This window comes from Bombina bombina, chromosome 5 (genome assembly GCF_027579735.1).
Source record: "Bombina bombina isolate aBomBom1 chromosome 5, aBomBom1.pri, whole genome shotgun sequence".
Classification (NCBI taxonomy): domain Eukaryota; kingdom Metazoa; phylum Chordata; class Amphibia; order Anura; family Bombinatoridae; genus Bombina; species Bombina bombina.
This window is the reverse complement of record NC_069503.1, coordinates 818,795,091-818,813,974: the sequence shown is the minus strand read 5'-3', so window position 1 is coordinate 818,813,974 and position 18,884 is coordinate 818,795,091. Positions and strand designations below refer to the sequence as shown.

The 18,884-nt window shown below is 38.9% G+C and overlaps 1 protein-coding gene across 1 annotated transcript in view; it reads left to right on the top strand.

The window, feature by feature from the left end:
* Positions 1–18,884, top strand: part of ARHGAP28 (Rho GTPase activating protein 28) — a 413,070-nt gene that overhangs the window by 346,383 nt on the left and 47,803 nt on the right. The window contains 2 exon segments of the mRNA XM_053715862.1: positions 7,364–7,561; positions 8,826–8,969. Coding sequence (XP_053571837.1) covers positions 7,364–7,561; positions 8,826–8,969 — 342 coding nt within the window.

Genomic DNA, 18,884 nt, shown 5'->3' with positions numbered 1-18,884 from the left:
ACATCGAAACATGCCATGATGTAATAACCAAGAGCTTGTGTTCCTAGGACTGACACTTGTAAGTTTAGTGGGTGATACAATGTTGCCAATAGTCTTGCATTTACGATAAGAGCATCTAAGGCCCTGTTTAACAGTACTTTGAAGTTTGTCATCAGCTGAAAGCAGAGAAAATGTTTTTTAATAATTTTACAGATCTCACTGTACTGAGCGCTGTATTCAGTTACAAAGGTGACACCTCTGTGGCACTTTCCTTTGTTAGATGAATTATCTCTCAACAGTGAGTTCCTATCGAGTCTGTCAACCTCATCTCTAGCCCTATTGATAACTTTAGGTGAATAACCCCTGTCCAATAGTCTAGTGCTAAGATCATTAGCTTCTTGTACATATTCATGATGCCTGGAACAGTTACGTCTCAATCTGACGAACTGACCTTTAGCCACCGCATGGGAAACATGTGGAGGATGACAGCTAGAAGCCTCAAGGAGAGTATTGCCAGAAATTGGCTTGCGGTAGACCCTTGAATGTATAGATCCGTTAGGATCAGCAGTCAAACGAATGTCCAAAAAATTAATCTTTTCCTCATTAAACTCAAAGGTGAACCGCAAACCAATTTGGTTATTATTAAGAAAAGCAACAAATGCCTGTGCCTGTTCAAAGGGGCCATCCCAAATGATCAAAAGATCATCTATATAGCGTTGGTAAATTTGTATATGAGATCTGTATGGATTGGTATCTCCAAAGATGTGGGACCGCTCCCACCAACCTAAGAACAGGTTGGCATAGGAGGGGGCAAATTTAGCCCCCATAGTGGTCCCACATCTCTGGAGATAGAATACATTTTCTAAAGAAAAGAAATTATGGGTTAACAAAAATGATGTAACCCTGATGACATACCTCTGAAATGAGTCACTCTACTCAGTGTAGTATTTCAAGAAAAATTCAATGGCTTTAAGACCAGCCTCATGGGGAATGGACGTATACAACGCCACAACATCCACGGTGAGCCAGTTGGATATCTGTGTCCAGCTAATCTTATTAAGTATATTTAAGACATGCTTGGTGTCTCTAGTGTAACTGGGCAAAGAGATGACCAATGGTTGTAAAATACAATCTAACCAACATGAAAGGTTTTCCATGATGGGGTTGATGCCACTTACTATGGGACAATTTACCACATTAGTAAGACCTTTGTGCACCTTTGGTAGATGATGGAACAGAGGGACGCGTGGTGACTCAATGATAAGAAACTTGGCAGTATCCGAGTCGAGAAATCCCGAATCCATTCCATCATCTACCTAGGAACGAAGTTCACCTTGAAAACAAGAGGTAGGGTCACAAAGGAGGATGGTGTAGTCATTGCTGTTCAAAAGCTGGCGGTGGGCCTCCTTGACATAATCAGCCCTATTCATGACTACAACCGATCCTCCCTTGTCAGCAGCCTTAATGACCAGCTCAGTATTTGATTGTAGTTCATTGAGAGCAAGTCGTTCCTTTTGGGTAAGGTTGAAATGGATGTTATCCTGAGTATATTCTTTAAAAGGGTCTCTTTCTACCCTTTTAAAGAAAGTCTCGAAAATAGGACCCCTACTCTGTATGGGGTAAAAAATGACTTGTTTCTGAACTTAGGTAGTGCATTATTCACAATATCTGAAACATTGCCCTCCTGTGCCAGTGATTGAAGGGACATAAGATCACATTGTTCAGAGAAGTCTAAATTCAGATTCAATTCAGATTCTTGTACCTGTGTATCATGAATATGAAAGTCAGTGTCGTCTGAATCTATAGATTTACTGAAATGTTTCTGTAGAGTGATGTTTCTGATTAATCTGTTAAGATCAAATACAGTTTGGAAAAGATTAAAGTTAAGAGTAGGAGAAAAAGACAATCCTAAACCAAGAACTTTATACTGTGTAGCTATCAGAGTGGTATTGGACAGATTATTTACTGAGTGGGTCTGTATTTTGTTTGGTCCCTGTTTTCCCTCAGTGGGTACCTGTCCTCTGACTGCTGTGTGGTGGGCCCACCCCCTTTCGGCGGGTCCCTGACCTGGGGAAAAACCTGATCCAATACACTATTGTTTTGCGTGATAGTGTGTGTAGTATTGGATAATGGAACTACAGATGGAACAATATATTTTGTTTTAGGTTTAACACTAGGTACCAAAATGCCCTTTAGCCCTGGCATAGAATTCATCTCAATGGATGCTGCACAGTAGGATCTTCACCACTAGACTTAGCAGTATCATCTGATTCACACTCACTATCAGAAAAGGTCACTTTTTTGGAAGAAGATTGATTGTTAGACTTATTTTTATTATAATGTCTCCTACGCTGGCGTTTATGATTTTTATTGGAACCATTTTGTTCCCTTCTATACTGATTCCTAGTTTTTTTGTTCCAAATATAAACCTGGCCCCCATTGTAATCAGTACTGTCTCTAATAAACTTGGTGTGTTTAATCATATAATGGAGATTAAACACACCAAGTTTATTAGAGACAGTACTGTTATGACAAACTTCAAAGTACTGTTAAACAGGGCCTTAGATGCTCTTATCGTAAATGCAAGACTATTGGCAACATTGTATCACCCACTAAACTTACAAGTGTCAGTCCTAGGAACACAAGCTCTTGGTTATTACATCATGGCATGTTTCGATGTGGGCACAGAAAGTGCAAACCATGTGATCACGCACAGATCACTAATACATTTAACTTGATGGTCACTGGCGAGACTTACCAGATTTATGGTTGTCACAACTGCACTAGTATTTTTGTAATTTACCTCATTACCTGTGATGCTTGTCACCTGCAATACATAGGTCTCACCACTAGGGATGTGTCCTCTAGAATAAGGGAACACTTCTCTACCATTCACATAGGTAAATCTACATCTCGTATTGTACAACATTTTGTTTCAAAACACAATAATGACCTGAGCACGTTTAAGTGGTGTGTAATTGAAAAAGTGTCCACCCCAAAATACACTAATAGACTAAAGCTAATCAATAAACATGAGATGTTTTGGGTTTTTAAACTTAATACCCAATATCCCAGTGGTTTAAACTCAGACTACGATCTGATCAACTACTGGGAATGTATACTGTTTTACTTGCTCTTACATTGTGCCTTTTTATTTCCACCTTTGCATCTATACACTTATACATTTGTATATATATATCTGTTGCATCCATTTATACGTATGTATACTATATATATTTTTTTATATATGTGTATATTTTGCATATTCTTTATTTATTTACAATATTATGTATTATCCTGTTCTTCCTTGTATTGGTTTTTTTCAATGGTTATTAATTGAATACTATAAATGTAATAACAAATTATTTATAATATCAAGTAGTTTAATATTAACCTTGTTACCAATATTGCTGCCATTTGATATATTGATATAATGTAGTATGTCTTTTTAAATCAGAGAGGGGTGTATCTGTATTAGCCAATCAGATTATCTTAATCCTTTTAAAATGGGTGTTCAGATTTGGAACTATTAGGCTATGATTATGGCCCTTCTTGGCCGAAACGCGTAAGCCTGTTGCTTATTCCTCTTGCATTACCTGTTCCCCCCTGTGACCTATTGTTTCCTGTTTTTATGGATTCATTTAATAAAAGTTATTTTTTATATATCTCATCCTTGGCAACTCCTTGTACTACGATATTTGATAGAATCCATGATGCCATGTATCCTAACAAAATGAACAGGTCCTCTGGTGGAAAAACAGTCGCAAACATTAAAGAGACACCAGCATATTTAACCGTGGCAATGAAGTATTTTCCCATATGGCTACCTCTCTGTGTGCACCAAACCCACCTCTGGTGTTTAATGCAAAAAAGCTCTATTTTGGTTTTATCTGACCACAGAATCCAATTCCATTTGAAGTTCTAATAGTGTCTGGCAAACCTGAAGATGCTTGAGTTTGTTTTTGGATGAGAGTAGAGGCTTTTTTCTTGAAACTCTTCCAAACAACTTGATGTAGGTGACGTTGGATTGTAGTTCTGGAGACTTTCTAATTCCAATTCTCCAGCTGTGATTCTTGGAGATATTTTGGCCACTCAAACCATCCTCTTCACAATGCTTTGAGACAATATAGACACACGTCCTCTTCCAGGTTGATTCATAACATTTCCAGTTGACTGGAACTTCTTAATAATGCCCTGATGGTGGAAATTGGTATTTTCAATGTTTTTGCTATTTTATTATAGCCACTTCCCATTTTGTGAAGCTCAACAACCTTTTGCTGCACATCACAACTATATTCCTAGGTCTTACCCGTTGTAATGAATGAATAAGGGACTTCATATTTATACCACTGTAAAACAGGAAGTAATGATTGAACAATATCCTGTTCCTAGTCACTCAGGTGTACTAAAAAATGTAAAATATCAATGGTAATAGACTTCAAATATATTTTTTCTCATATGAATTCATAGGGGTGGTAATAATTGTGCCACACATTTTTAACAAAGATTTATTTTTTATAAAACTGTGTTGTGTTTAATATCCATGAGAGCAGAGTATGTTTGTGTATTTTTTTAAGAAAAGATCAAAAAGTTAAACAATAAAAGCAATTCTATTTACCAAGGGTGCCAATATTAGTGGAGGACATTATAGATATATATTTTACAAAAATACATTACATATATATAAATATATATTTAAAATTATTAGAACAGTTTCTACTATGTGAATAACATTGGAATATAAAATATTCATAACTACCTTCGGGTTAGCTCTGTAGGTTGAAGGCGGTATCGGGTTAACGAATGAGTGATAAGTTTTAGATTTTTTTTTCCAGTTTGTGTGCTCCATTAACTCCTTAGTGACCACAGCACTCTTCAATTTTCTTACCGTTTGCGACCAGGACTATTTTTACATTTCTGCTATGTTTGTGTTTAGCTGTAAATTTCCTCTTACTCATTTACTGCACCCACTAATATTATATGCTGTTTTTCTTGCCATTAAATTGATTTTCTAAAGATAACCATTATTTTCTTCATATCTTATAATTTACTATAAAAAAAATATAAAATATGATAAAAATATTGAAAAAAATCCCACACTCTTTCTAACTTTGACCCCCACATCTACAACCACCAAAAAACACCCATGCTAAATAGTTTCTACATTTTGTCCTGAGTTTAGAACTATTTAATGTTTACATGTTCTTTGTTCTTTCTTTGCAAGTTATAGGGCAATAAGTACAAGTATCACTTTGCTATTTCCAAACCATTTTTTTTTCAACATTTCCATAAGTTACATTTTAACACTGATATCTGTCAGAAATCCCTGAATAACCCTTTACATGTATATATTTTCTTTTTAGTAGACAACCCAAAGTATTGATCTAAGCCCATTTTGGTATATTTCATGCCCCCCTTTCACTGCCAATTGCGATAAAATAAAAAGAATCATTAACTTTTTTACTAACTTTTTCACAAACTTTAGGTTTCTCAATGAAATTATTTACAAACAGCTTGTGCAATTATGGCACAAATGGCTGTAAATGCTTCTCTGGGATCCATTTTGTTCAGAAATAGCAGACATTTATGTCTTTGGCATTACTTTTTGGTAATTAGAAGGCCGCTTAGTGCTGCTGCGCACCACACTTCTATTATGCCCAGCAGTGAAGGGGTTAATTAGGTAGCTTGTAGGGAGCTTGTAGGGTTAATTTTGGCGTTAGTGTAGTGTAGTAGATAACCCAAAGTATTGATCTAGGCCCATTTTGGTATATTTCATACCACCATTTCACCACCAAATGCGATCAAATAAAAAAAATCGTTCAATTGTTCACAAACTTTAGGTTTCTCACTAAAATTATTTACAAACAGCTTGTGCAAATATGGCACACTTGGTTGTAAATGATTCTCTGAGATCCCCTTTGTTCAGAAATAGCAGACATTTATGGTTTTGGCATTGCTTTTTGGTAATTAGAAGGCCGCTAAATGCCACTGCGCACCACACTTGTATTATGCCCAGCAGTGAAGGGGTTAATTAGCTAGCTTGTATGTGGCTTGAAGGGTTAATTTTAGCTTTAGTGTAGAGATCAGCCTCCCACCTAACACATCCCACCCCTTGATCCCTCCCTGACCCCACTCAAACAGCTATCTTCCCTCCCCCACATCACTATTGTCACCGCCATCTTTAGTACTGGCAGAAAGTCTGCCAGTATAAAAATAAAAGGTTTTCTGCAGTGTAGGATTCCCCCTTACCACCCAACCTCCCTGAACCCCCCCTCCAAACAGCTCTCTAACCCTCCCCCCTCTTACTATTTGCTGCCATTTTGGGTACCGGCAGCTGTCTGCCAGTACCCACTTTTCAATAAAATTTGCCCTTTTTTATATTAATCAAACTTTTTCTGTAGTGTAGCTGCCCCCCCTCAATACCCTCCCACTCCCAGATCCCTTTCCAAACATTATTCCCCCCTCCCTCTCCCACCTTCTTCTCCCACCCTCCTCTCCCACCACTTCTTGTTAAGTGGTCATGCGTACACCCGCGCTCCTGTGAATGAGATCCCCCACCAGCCAGAAGTTCCCAGCGATGACTGCCCACCCGCCTCCCTGCAATTGCTCCCACCCATCAACGATCGGCACCATCGCTGGCCGATGCAGAGAGTTCCACAGAGTGGCTCTCTCTGCATTGGATGCTTAAGAAAGGGTATTGCAGGATGCCTCAATATCAAGAAATCTCTGCAATACCCTAAAAGCATCTGGAAGCGATCACAATCACTTCCAGCGCTTGAAAACCCTGAGGACACACAGGGTACATCCTTGGTCATTAAGTTTTGTAGTACGTCCTAGGTCCTTAAGGGGTTAAAGTCTATGGGGAGAAGTTAACGTGATTGTGATATCCAAAGTCTTGAAGTTAGTGTACATTGGCTTTTGTTCATGCACAGAAATTTTACTTTCAACTTGTAATATGCAAGCTAACCCGCCAAGATGTACTTATCTTGGTTTTTTAGCACGAGCGAAAGCACTAAATTGTAAATTAATAATGTTTAGTGAAAAAAAAATGTTCATAACAAAGAAGTAAATGCAAGTGTTAAACTACTTTATCTCTTTGGTTACCAGATATGGCTTAATTACCTTGCCTGGAAAACAAGGGAGTTAACGTATCCTTTGGTAATGTAAACTGAAAACCATAGATAAATAAATGTATTACATTATTTGTGCTTAATAAGTGAAATGAATATAAATGTTTAGCACTCAAATGTTAACATACTTCAAACACACTAAAATGGTCGTATGGTTTTAATTTAAGAGTTTTAACTTGTTCCAGCAAACAAAACTAAAGGCTGTGAATTAGATGTGAGAACATCTGTTTACCAGCACTATTCCTTTCATCTAGGCATTGCTAAATTTCCTGAAAAAAGTGGTCGCCAATGAAGAGAAGAACAAAATGAGTTTATGGAATGTGTCTATGATTCTAGCACCAAATTTATTTATCTGCAAGGGCAAAAGTGCCAATCAAGAAGAAATGAAGGCTGCTGCATCTACTGCTCATATTGTCCGGATCTTAATTAGGTACCAAGACATCTTGTGGACGGTAAGTTAATGATGATTTTAATATGTTTGAGAGATATTGGGTAGGCAAGATTATGATTTGCTATTCACTCAGTATTTTACTCTCATTACCAGTATTTTTAAAATAATGCCAGGGAAGGTAACAGAGAAAATGCAGAGAAAGATTAAATGTGACTCGAATTATTGCTGGTTAAAAATGCAAAACATTTTTAAAGGCACAGGGATTTTAGATTTTTAGTAATATGGGCATATTTCTCAAAGTGCGAGCGGACATGATATGATGTAGCGTATCATGTCTGCTGCACATCGATAAATGCCAACAGCATACGCGGTCGGCATTTATCACTGCACAATCAGTTCACCAGAACTGCTTGTGCAATACTGCCCCTTGCAGATTTGCAGCCAATTGGCCGCTAGCAGGGGGTGTCAATCAACTAGATCATATCCGATCGGGTTGATTTCTGTCCGCCGCCTCAGAGCTAGATAACAAGTGGAGCACTATTGATAGCACGGTGTGCACTATTAATAACGTAGGCCCCTGCACAATCTGGTATTACAAGTCATTGGTAAAACAGAATTGCCAGAGAATGTTTAGCGCACACTATACTTTCAATGGATGGTGCAGCCCCACTAAACATTGCTCACATAAGTTGTCAGTTATGAGTTGCGCTTGCGTGACTGGAGATCTGAAGTAATTTGTTAAGGCTACAAGAAAAGTACATTAAAACACATGGGAAACATATTAAAATAAAGTATTATATATATATGTGTGTGTCTATATATATATATATATATAAATTAACAGTAATGTATATGTGTATTATTAAAATAAATGTATAGAAAGTGACATGGTAATTGACAAGGTATATGACTGGGAAGGTCTCAAAGATGTATATACAAATGTGTATATTTGTATGTATATATGAATTGTATGTGTACATACATACACATATATTAATACACACATACAAATATAAATAATACACACATACAAATATAAATATACCTTTGAGTCCTTTCCAGTCAAAAATGTTAACTGTATTAAAGAGTAGTATTTCATAGTTGAATAAAGATGGGGAAATATATTCTTTAGTAGTTAGTACAATAATGTAACAGTATTCACAAGACTGCCAATGACTTATATGGGGCCAGACAAGGGTGTTATGGAGATGATGAATAATCCCTAACATTTGGAATGAGAAATTTTTGGGGGGGATCTGTGGCACCTAAATTCCCAGGATTCATCAAGCTCTGCATTATGAATTCAAATTACTTTTTTGTCATAGGTTCCATCCTTTCTGATTTCACAAGTGCGGAAAATGAATGAGGCGGCTTTGAACAATAACAAAAAACAGCTTATTTTTGATAAAAGCGTAAGAAAGCTGCTACGGAGGAAAACAATGGATCGAGAAAGACCTGAAAGGAGAGAGGTAAATCTAACAAATATATATATATATATATATATATATAAATAATTTTTTTAAATTTTTTTTTTACTGGATAATGCAAGGTTGAAATTCTTCAGATAATAAAAATGCAAAGCAAACGGTAGCATTTTCCTAAATTTATTATTATTTTTTTTTGCATATTACATTATGCATATTATTATTATATATGGCTGCTATTAGAATAGCTATAGATATTAGATATATTATCCATGGCTGCTGTTTGAATAGCTGTAGATATTAACCCCTTAATGACCGGACCATTTTTCAATTTTCTTACCCTTAATGACAATGGCTATTTTTAAATTTCTGCAGTTTGTGTTTAGCTGTAATTTTCCTCTTACTCATTTACTGTACCCACACATATTATATACCATTTTTCTTGCCATTAAATGGACCTTCTAAAGATACCATTATTTTCATCATATCTTATAATTTAATTAAAATATGAGGGAAAAAAAACACACTTTTTCTAACTTTGACCCCCAAAATCTGTTACACATCTACAATCACCAAAAAACACCCATGCTAAATAGTTTCTAAATTTTGTCCTGAGTTTAGAAATACTCAATGTTTACACGTTCTTTGCTTTTTTTGCAATTTATGGGGCAATAAATACAAGTAGCACTTTGCTATTTCTAAACCACTTTTTTTCAAAATTAGCGCTAGTTACATTGGAACCCTGATATCTGTCAGGAATACCTGAATATCCCTTGACATGTATATATTTTTTTTAGAAGACAACCCAAAGTATTGATCTAGGCCCATTTTGGTATATTCCATGCCACCATTTCACCGCCAAATGCGATAAAAAAAAAAAATCATTTTTTCACAAATTTTGTCACAAACTTTAGGTTTCCCACTGAAATTATTTACAAACAGCTTCTGCAATTATGGCACAAATGGTTGTAAATGCTTCTCTGGGATCCCTTTTTTTTCAGAAATAACAGACTTATATGGCTTTGGGGTTGCTTTTTGGTAATTAGAAGGCCGCTAAATGCCAATGCGCACCACACGTGTTTTATGCCCAGGAGTGAAGGGGTTAATTAGGGAGCTTGTAGGGTTAATTTTAGCTTTAGTGTAGTGTAGTAGACAACCCCAAGTATTGATCTAGGCCCATTTTGGTATCTTTTATGCCACCATTTTACCGCCAAATGCGAGCAAATAAAAAAAAAACTTTACATTTTTCAGAATTTTAGGTTTCTCACTGAAATTATTTACAAACAGCTTGTGCTATTATGGCAGAAATTGTTGTAAAAGCTTCTCTGGGATCCCCTTTGTTCAGAAATAGGAAAAGAATAAAACACAGAGGCGCCTAATATCGCCAATACAAATGAGAACAGCAGCACAGAAGAATAAAATTACTCACAAACATGAAGCACCCAGCTGGTGCAAATGGATCGGGCTGAAACTTCGCAGTGGTCCAGCACACTGTATCCTTGGCACAGAAGCAGTTGGATATCCTCTGGGAACCCAGAATTCATATGCCTTGTATCAGATAGTGTAGAGATGGAAACAATCCTATTCAGACTTTATTATTATCATATATTGTTATCTGTTTCTTGTATTGTCTATCTCGGTGTTAATACCATATGGTTGGTGTATAGTATATATAATTGTGTGATCACTCACTTAAGAGATACCTCCAAGTCCCACATTTTGCTGATTTTCACTTTTATTGAGGAAGCGCTCCCTAAGGGCGTGATGTGTTGTTAGTACACATCACTCTCTTTTCTTATACTATATTTGTTCAGAAATAGCAGACTTATATGGCTTTGGCGTTGCTTTTCGGTAATTAGATGGCCGCTAAATGTTGCTGCGCACCACACGTGAATTATGCCCAGCAGTGAAGGGGTTAAATTAGGTAGCTTGTAGGGAGCTTGCAGGGTTAATTTTAGAGATCAGCCTCCCACCTGACACATCCCACCCCCTGATCCCTCCCAAACAGCTCTCTTCCCTCCCCCACCCCACAATTGTTACCGCCATCTTAAGTACTGGCAGAAAGTCTGCCAGTACTAAATAAAAGAGTTTTTTTTTTTTTTTTAAATAAAAATAATAAAATATTTTAGCTGTGATGGACCCCTGCCTTAGCCCCAACCTCCCTTATCCCCCCCTCCAGCTCTCTAACCCTCTCCCCTACCTAATTACCGCCATCTTGGGTACTGGCAGCTGTCTGCCAGTACCCAGTTTGGCCCCAAAAAACATTTTTTTTTATTTTATTTTTAACTTAACTCTTTCTGTAGTGTAGCAGCCCCCCCCACAATACCCCCACCCCTCCCCCTCCCAGATCCATTTATATTTTAACAACTTTTTTTTACTTTTCTCTCCCTTTCTGCCCTCATTGGTGTCAGTGTGGCTAATGCGCACGCGTGCACGTGTACATGCACGCGCGCCTCGTGCACACGCCACTGTGCACACGCCACGCGCACTATGTTCACGCGCACGCACACGCGCCTCGTGCACGCGCACGCACGCTCCCTCCCACCCGGACAATGGCACCATCGCTACCGGTGCAGAGAGGGCCACAGAGTGGTTCGGAGGCTTGTAAAGGGGTATTGCAGGATGCCTCCATATCGAGGCATCACTGCAATACCTTCAGAGCTGCTGGAAGCGATTGTGATCGCTTTCAGCACTCTGTTAGACAACTGACGTACCAGGTACGTCCATTGTCATTAACTGTTAGTTTTTGCATGACGTACCTGGTACGTCAGTTGTCATTAAGGGGTTAAAGATATTAGATTACAAGTGGAGCGCTAATTTAATGTGTGCCCATTACAAGTGGATGGTTAATGCTTGCGGTAGCAGTTTGCACTAAGAAAATTAACCAGAGGTTAGACCTCTGATTAATTTAAAAATGCCCCCCCCCATTGCCTCCCCCAAATAAAGAGTATAGTTGCTTTACATTGCAGTCTACACCAGAATATTTATTGTTTTAAAAGATAGAAAATCCCTTTATTACCTATTCCCTAGTTTTGCATAACCAACACAGTTATATTAATACACTTTTTACCTCTGTGATTACCTTGTATCTAAGCCTCTGCAGACTGCCCCTTATCTCAGTGCTTTTTATAGACTTGCATTTTAGCTTGTTAGTGCTGGCTCTTAGGAACTCCACGTGTGTGAGCACAGTGTTATCTATATGAAACACATGAACTAACACCCTCTAGTAAGTGGTGAAAAACTGTCAAAATGCCCTGAGATGAGAGATGCGGCCTTCAAGGGCTTAGAAATTAGCATATGAACCTCCTAGGTTTAGCTTTCAACTAAGAATACCAAGAGAACAAAGCAAAATTGGTGATAGATGTAAATTTAAAAATTGTTTAAAATGATATGCCATATCTGAACAATGAAAGTTTGTTGTGGACTAGACTGTCCCTTTAATATGTGTATATACATATATATTTTAAATATGCTGCCCATCGCTGCACAACTTACCCCCTTACTGCCCTTCACTGCGCTAGGTTCTCTGCTGTGTCTGATCAGTTTTTTAAATGAAAAAAATTGTCTGCTTCAGATTTTCCAATATGAGCATAAAAAAAAACAGAACAATTGGAATCCACACTAAGGGGCCGAATTATCAAATGGCGGGCGGACATGATTTGCTGTAGCGAATCATGTTCACCTGACCGCTAAATGCCGATAGCATACGCTGTCGGCATTTAACATTGTACAAGCATTTCTGGTGAATTGCTTGTGCAATGTCGCCCCCCTGCACACTCGCAGCCAATTGGCCACTAGCAGAGGGTGTCAATCATCCCAATCATATTTGATCGAGATGATTGCAGTCTGCCACCTAAAATCAGGAATGTAAGCTTGGGAGCCAGCCAGTGTTCCCTCTGAGGCCAGTTTTGTGTGCGGCCCAGCAGTGAAATAGTTAATAAGGGAACCACACCTAGCAGTCTTCATTTTGTAGTGTTTGCTAATTGCTCTAATTAACTGTTTAACTGCTGGGCCGCTGACAAGACTGGCCCTAGAGGGAACACTGGAGCCAGCCTATTTTTGATTCAGCACCCTGGGTAGCGCTTTCTGATTGGTGGCTTACATTCCGGATTTTTCAAATAAAGATACAAAAAGACAATTTGATAATAGGAGTAAAGTAGAAAGCTGCTTAAAATTGCATGCTCTATCTGAATCCTGAAAAATTAAAATTGTGTTTCATATCCCTTTAATTTGCCTTCTTATATAATAAATACATCTGAATCAGGATATGTTTTTTAAGTTAAAAGCAATACATGTGTTTAATAAGACATGGAAAGTTAAACCCAATTTAATAATAGCATTAAAGAAAGAAGTGCTAAGTTTTTACTTTTTTAAGTAATGGATTTAATTTTCTTCTCTTAGGAAAATGTGAATTCAGCAACCATTGACATCTGAATGTAACTAACTTTAGTTGAACTCTTATTATTGGCGTCTGACATTTTGTGTATGCATAGCATATCTTGGTAAATAAAAAAAAACTAAACAATCAGCATAGTAGGAAGTATAATTTAGTAAACTAATAAATAAATAAAATGCATATATCCACTGATCACTATAATGGTCAGAATGTAAATATCATATGGGTCATATCTGTCATCAGAAGTCTTAACTAAATAGTTATATTGCTTTAAGTTTAGAAACATAAATTAATCTTTGAAAACAAATTAAACAAAGCTCTCAATATTTTCAGTTGCAATATAGTACACAATCTTAAGAAATCTCTTAAAGAGACAGTCTACACTAAAATTATAATTGTTTAAAAGATAGATAATGGCTTTACTACCCATTCTCCAGCTTTGCACAACCAACATTATTATATTAATATACTTTATAACATTTAAACCTCTAAATTTCTGTCTGTTTCAAAGGCTAAGTCAATAGATAAGAAATAGTCACAGTCATGTGATCAGGGGGCTGTCAGAAGATGCTTAGTTACAAGGTAATATTATAGGTAAAACGTATATTAATATAACTGTTAGTTGTGCAAAACTGGGGAATGGGTATTAAAGTGATTATCTATCTTTTAAAACAATAAAAATTATATTGTAGACTGTCCCTTTAAGCAGACATTAAATGAACAGTGTACTTTACATTTTTCTTCCCTTTAATGTGTTCCCAATTATTCATTTTACCTGCAAGAGTTTATTAAATTATTTACAAATAACCCTTTTACCTTTATTTTTTATTATACTGGAGTACTGGCTACAGACACACTATGTAAACAAGATACATCAGAAGAAATAAGCCTCCCGTGTGGGGGGGGGGGGCGTTGAGAGACCAGCCCTTAATTAAAGGGACAGTCTACCATAGAATTGTTATTGTTTTAAAAGATAGATAATCCCTTTACTACCCTTTCTCCAGTTTTGCATAACCAACACAGTTATATTAATGTACTTTTTACCTCTGTGATTACCTTGTATCTAGGAACCTTCTTCCAGCCCCCTGATCATATGACTTTGACTGTTTATTATCTATTGTCTTAAATTTAGCATTGTTTTGTGCTAAATCTTAAATAACCCTCTGTGCCTGAACACAGTGTTATCTATATGGCCCACGTGTACAGATTAGGGGGTGGCAGATTAGGGGTTAATAAGTATAATGTAGGTGGCGGCGGTGTAGGGGGTGGCAGATTAGGGGTTAATAAGTATAATGTAGGTGGTGGCGGTGTAGGGGGGGCAGATTAGGGGTTAATAACTTTATGTAGGTGGCGGCGGTGGCGGGGCAGCAGATTAGGGGTTTCCAGGGCGGCGGATTGAAAACCAGGTATGCTAGGCCGGAATAGTGGTGAGCATACCTGGTAGAAATTTGTTAACTAGCAAAAGTAGTCAGATAGTGCCGAATTTGCATTCGGGACATCTGTAATGATGTAAGCATCGATCTGTGTCGGACTTTGCCTGGCGGATCGTATGTTACGTCACAAAATTCTACTTTTGCCAGTCTGTAGGGTTTGATAACTAAGGGGAATCAGGCTGGCCACAAATACGCTGCAGAATTCCAGCGTATTTGCGGTTGACAGCTTGATAAATTATATATATATATATTGCACTTTAATGGCCCTTCGCAACAAAAACAAGCAAAAAAAAGAGGCAAATAGATTGATTAATCCTTGAAATCAAAAGCAGGTTTCTGGAGGTGAATTTTAGGTGATGAATGTTGTGTATAGTAAAAAGAAATCTCTTCTCATACAGGGGTAGATTACAAGTGACTGTTGCACGCGAGTGATAATGAGTTCGCTTGAGCTCATTGAATTTAATGTGCACCAGGATAGTGTGACTTCAGAGCTCTAGATAACTGTTTTGAGAGACAAAAAAGTGTCAAAAAACATGTTAAATTTACATTTAAAAGTACAGTTACACATAATAACACTGTCTAATAAAAAATATTTTATAGCATTGCATAAAAAGTCACTTGAGCCAGCACTCCCGGGATTTGCATGAGGTATGCCTTAGTTAAAGTGATAGCAAATCCAAGCATTTGTGAAATGCTAGGATTTACCAAAGGAACAAATAAAGGGGACTTTCAGTCATGAAATATAAAATAATTCATGCTAAAAGTTCCTTTATTTGTCTGAAGCATTCACTGCCTCAGGCAGCCCATGGCAAAACACTGTGAGGTGATCTTAGCTAATAGCGTTCTAGCTATCCGGCATGGTGCCAGCTGGCCTGCACGGCTATTGGCTAAATGTCACCTCACAGAAAAATAGCGTTCTACCGTGGGCTGCCTGAGGAGCTCAGGGCGGCGAACGCTTCAGACAAAAAAGGAACTTTCAGCATGAAGTATTTTATACTTCTTAACTGAAAGTCCCCTTTATTTGTTCCACTGGTAAATCCCAGCATTTCACAAACGCTAGGATTTACTATCACTTTAATTATGACTGCTTTGTTACTTTCTGGATGTTCATAGGGAGTGCTCTAGCAGGTTTATATTACTATATGGCAAGTTGTCTTGAGCTGTCTATTTAAACACACACACATCTTATTCCACCACCTTATCCCCTCTCTCTTCATTGTAACCTTGCAATTTATGTAATGTCCAGTTGTACAGTGTTGTGTAATTTTTTGATGCTTTGAAAATAAAAGTTTATATGAAGAAATAATAATGCTGGTATGTTACTATTTCTAAAAAAGCCTGACAGCACAAGGGAGAGTGTTCCAGAGGGTAGGTGCTGCACGACAGAAGTCCTGCAGTCTAGCATAAGAGGTGATAGTTGCGGATGCAAGGAGCAGGTCTTAGTGGACAGGCTGGAGTATACTTGTGTATTAGAGAGGATAGGTAGAGGGGAGCGACGTTGGTGAGAGCTTTGTATGTAAGGGTGAGAATTTTGAATTTAATTCTGCTGTGAATGGGAAGCCAATGAAGGGACTCGCAGAGAGGTGCAGCAGATGCAGATCAACGGGAAAGGTGAATCATCCTGGCGGAGGCATTTAGGATGGATTGAAGGGGGGAGAGGCGGGAAAGAGGAAGGCCAGCGAGTAGGTTATTGCAGTAGTCAAGTCGGGAGATAACAAGGGAGTGCATTATTTGCTTTGTGGGGTCAGCGCTCAGAAAAGGGCGAATTTTGGAAATATTGCGTAGATGGTTGCTGCAGGATGTAGAAAGCGATTGGATATGCTGGACGAAGGATAGATTTGAGTCAAGTGTGACTCCGAGGCAGCGGACTTGGGGCGATGGGGAAATGGTGATGCCGTCAACAGAGAGAGAGAAGTCAGAAGTCGGCGTAGAACTTGAGGGGGGATAAGAAGGAGGTCAGTCTTGGACATGTTAATCTTTAGGTGGTGAGAGGCCATCCAGGAAGAAATGCCAGATAAGCAGTCGCTGACATGAGAAAGGACAGAGGGAGAGAGAGCAGGGGTGGAGAGGTAGATCGAAGAAGTATAGATGGAGAAGAGTAGAGGACTCAGAACAGATCCTTGAGGTACTCCAACAGACAGAGGCATAGGAGAGGAGGAGTCGCCGTCAAATGACACAGAATGACACAGAAAAAGACCTGTGGGAAACATAGGAGTGAATCCAGGAAAGAGCAGTGTCACAGAGGCCAAAAGAGCTAACGGTCTGTAGGAGGGCCGTGGTCAACTGTGTCGAAGGCAGCTGAGAGGTCGAGTAAGATGGGTATAGAGTAGTGGCCAATATTTTTTTGCAGAGAGAAGATCATTTGTAACCTTGGTAAGGGCAGTCTCAGTTGATTGTTTTGGGCGGAATCCGGATTGCAGTAGGTCAAGCAAGGAGTTGATGGACAGGAAGTGGGTTAGGCGATTGTAAACTAGTTTTTCAAGAAGTTTTGATGTTAGTGGAAGCAGTGATATGGGGCGGTTGCTTTCGGGAGAATTAGGGTCGAGGGAGGGTTTTTTGAGTATGGGAGTGACTTTTGCGTGTTTGAAAGAAGATGGGAATGAGACAGTAGAGAGAGATAGGTTGAAGATGTGGGTAAGAGCAGGAGTGAGGGTGGAAGATGGGGAGGGTATTAGATGGGAAGGGATAGGGTCAAGTGGGCAGGTAGTGAGGTGTGAGGAAGATAGTAAGGAAGAAACTTCATTCTCAGTGGCTGGATGGAAGATAGAGAGGGTGGCAGAGGGAGTAATTGGGCCTGTTGGAATATTGCAGGTTGGTGTTGTGATGTTGCTTTGTATAGTACGTGTTTTGTTTAAAAAGTAGTCTGCCAGGGCTTGAGCACTAAAGACAGATGGGGATGGTGGAGCAAGTGGGTAGAGGAGAGAGTTAAAGGTGGAAAAGAGTTGTTTAGGGTTTGAGGAAAGAGTAGATATGAGAGAAGAGAAGTAGGTTTGCTTGGCTAAGTGAAGGGCAGAAGTGTATGAGCGAAGAATAAACTTATAGTGTATGAAATCAGGTTCAGAGTGAGTTTACTCCAGACATGCTCAGCAGTACGAGAGCATTTTTGCAAATAGCGTGTATGCTGAGCATGCCAGGGATGTAACTGACTGCGTGGTGTTTTGCACAGCTGGGGAGGGGCAAGTGTGTCTAGTGCAGAGGAGAGAGTTTTGTTATAGTGGGCTGTAGCGAGATCAAGGCAGGTTATAGTGGAAGTGTAAGGGAGGAGATTTTGAATGATTTTTGAAAATTGGAGCGGGTCCACAGTGTGTGTATTTCTGCAGGTGCGGGGGCAGGATGGAGAAGTGGGTTTAGCTTTTGCATTAATATTATAGGTGACCAGGTGATGGTCTGAAATGGGAAAAGGGCAACAGGTGGTGTCGGATATAGAGCAGAGGTAGGAAAATACCAGGTCGATGGAGGGTCCATCACGGTGAGTCGGTAGTAGGGTGGATTGTGAGAGACCGAAGGAGGATGTGAGTGAAAGAAGTTTAGAGGCAGATGGGTTGTCAATGGGAATGTTGAAGTCCCCAAGAATTAGGGTTGGTATATTTGAAGAGAGAAAGTGAGGAAGCCAGGTGGCAAAGTTGTCAAAGAATTGGGAGGTTAGTCCAGGAGGGCGATAGATGACTGCCACTTTGAGGGAGAGAGGGGAGAACAGGCGAATACAGTGGACTTCAAAGGAGGAGAAGGAGAGCGATGGGATTGGAGGTAGGTATTGATAAGTGCAGGAGGGGGAGAGCAAGATGCCAACACTGCCGCCACGTTTCTCACCTGGCCTAGGGGTATGGCTAAAGTGAAGGCCACCATGTGTGAGAGTAGCAATGGAAACAGTGTCAGAAGGAGATAACCAGGTTTCTGTAACTGCTAAAATGGTGAAAGCATTTGATATAAACAGGTAATGAATGGCTGTAAGTTTGTTGCAGACAGAGCGAGAGTTCCATAGTGCGCAGGTAAAAGGAGTGTGTGCGTGTGGGATGCATTGGATGGAAATGAGGTTATGTGTGTTGCTTTTATTAAAGTTTCTATAAGGAGTGTGTGATTGGGTAATGGTGGGAATGAGGGTGGGCCCAGGATTTGGAGAGATGTCGCCTG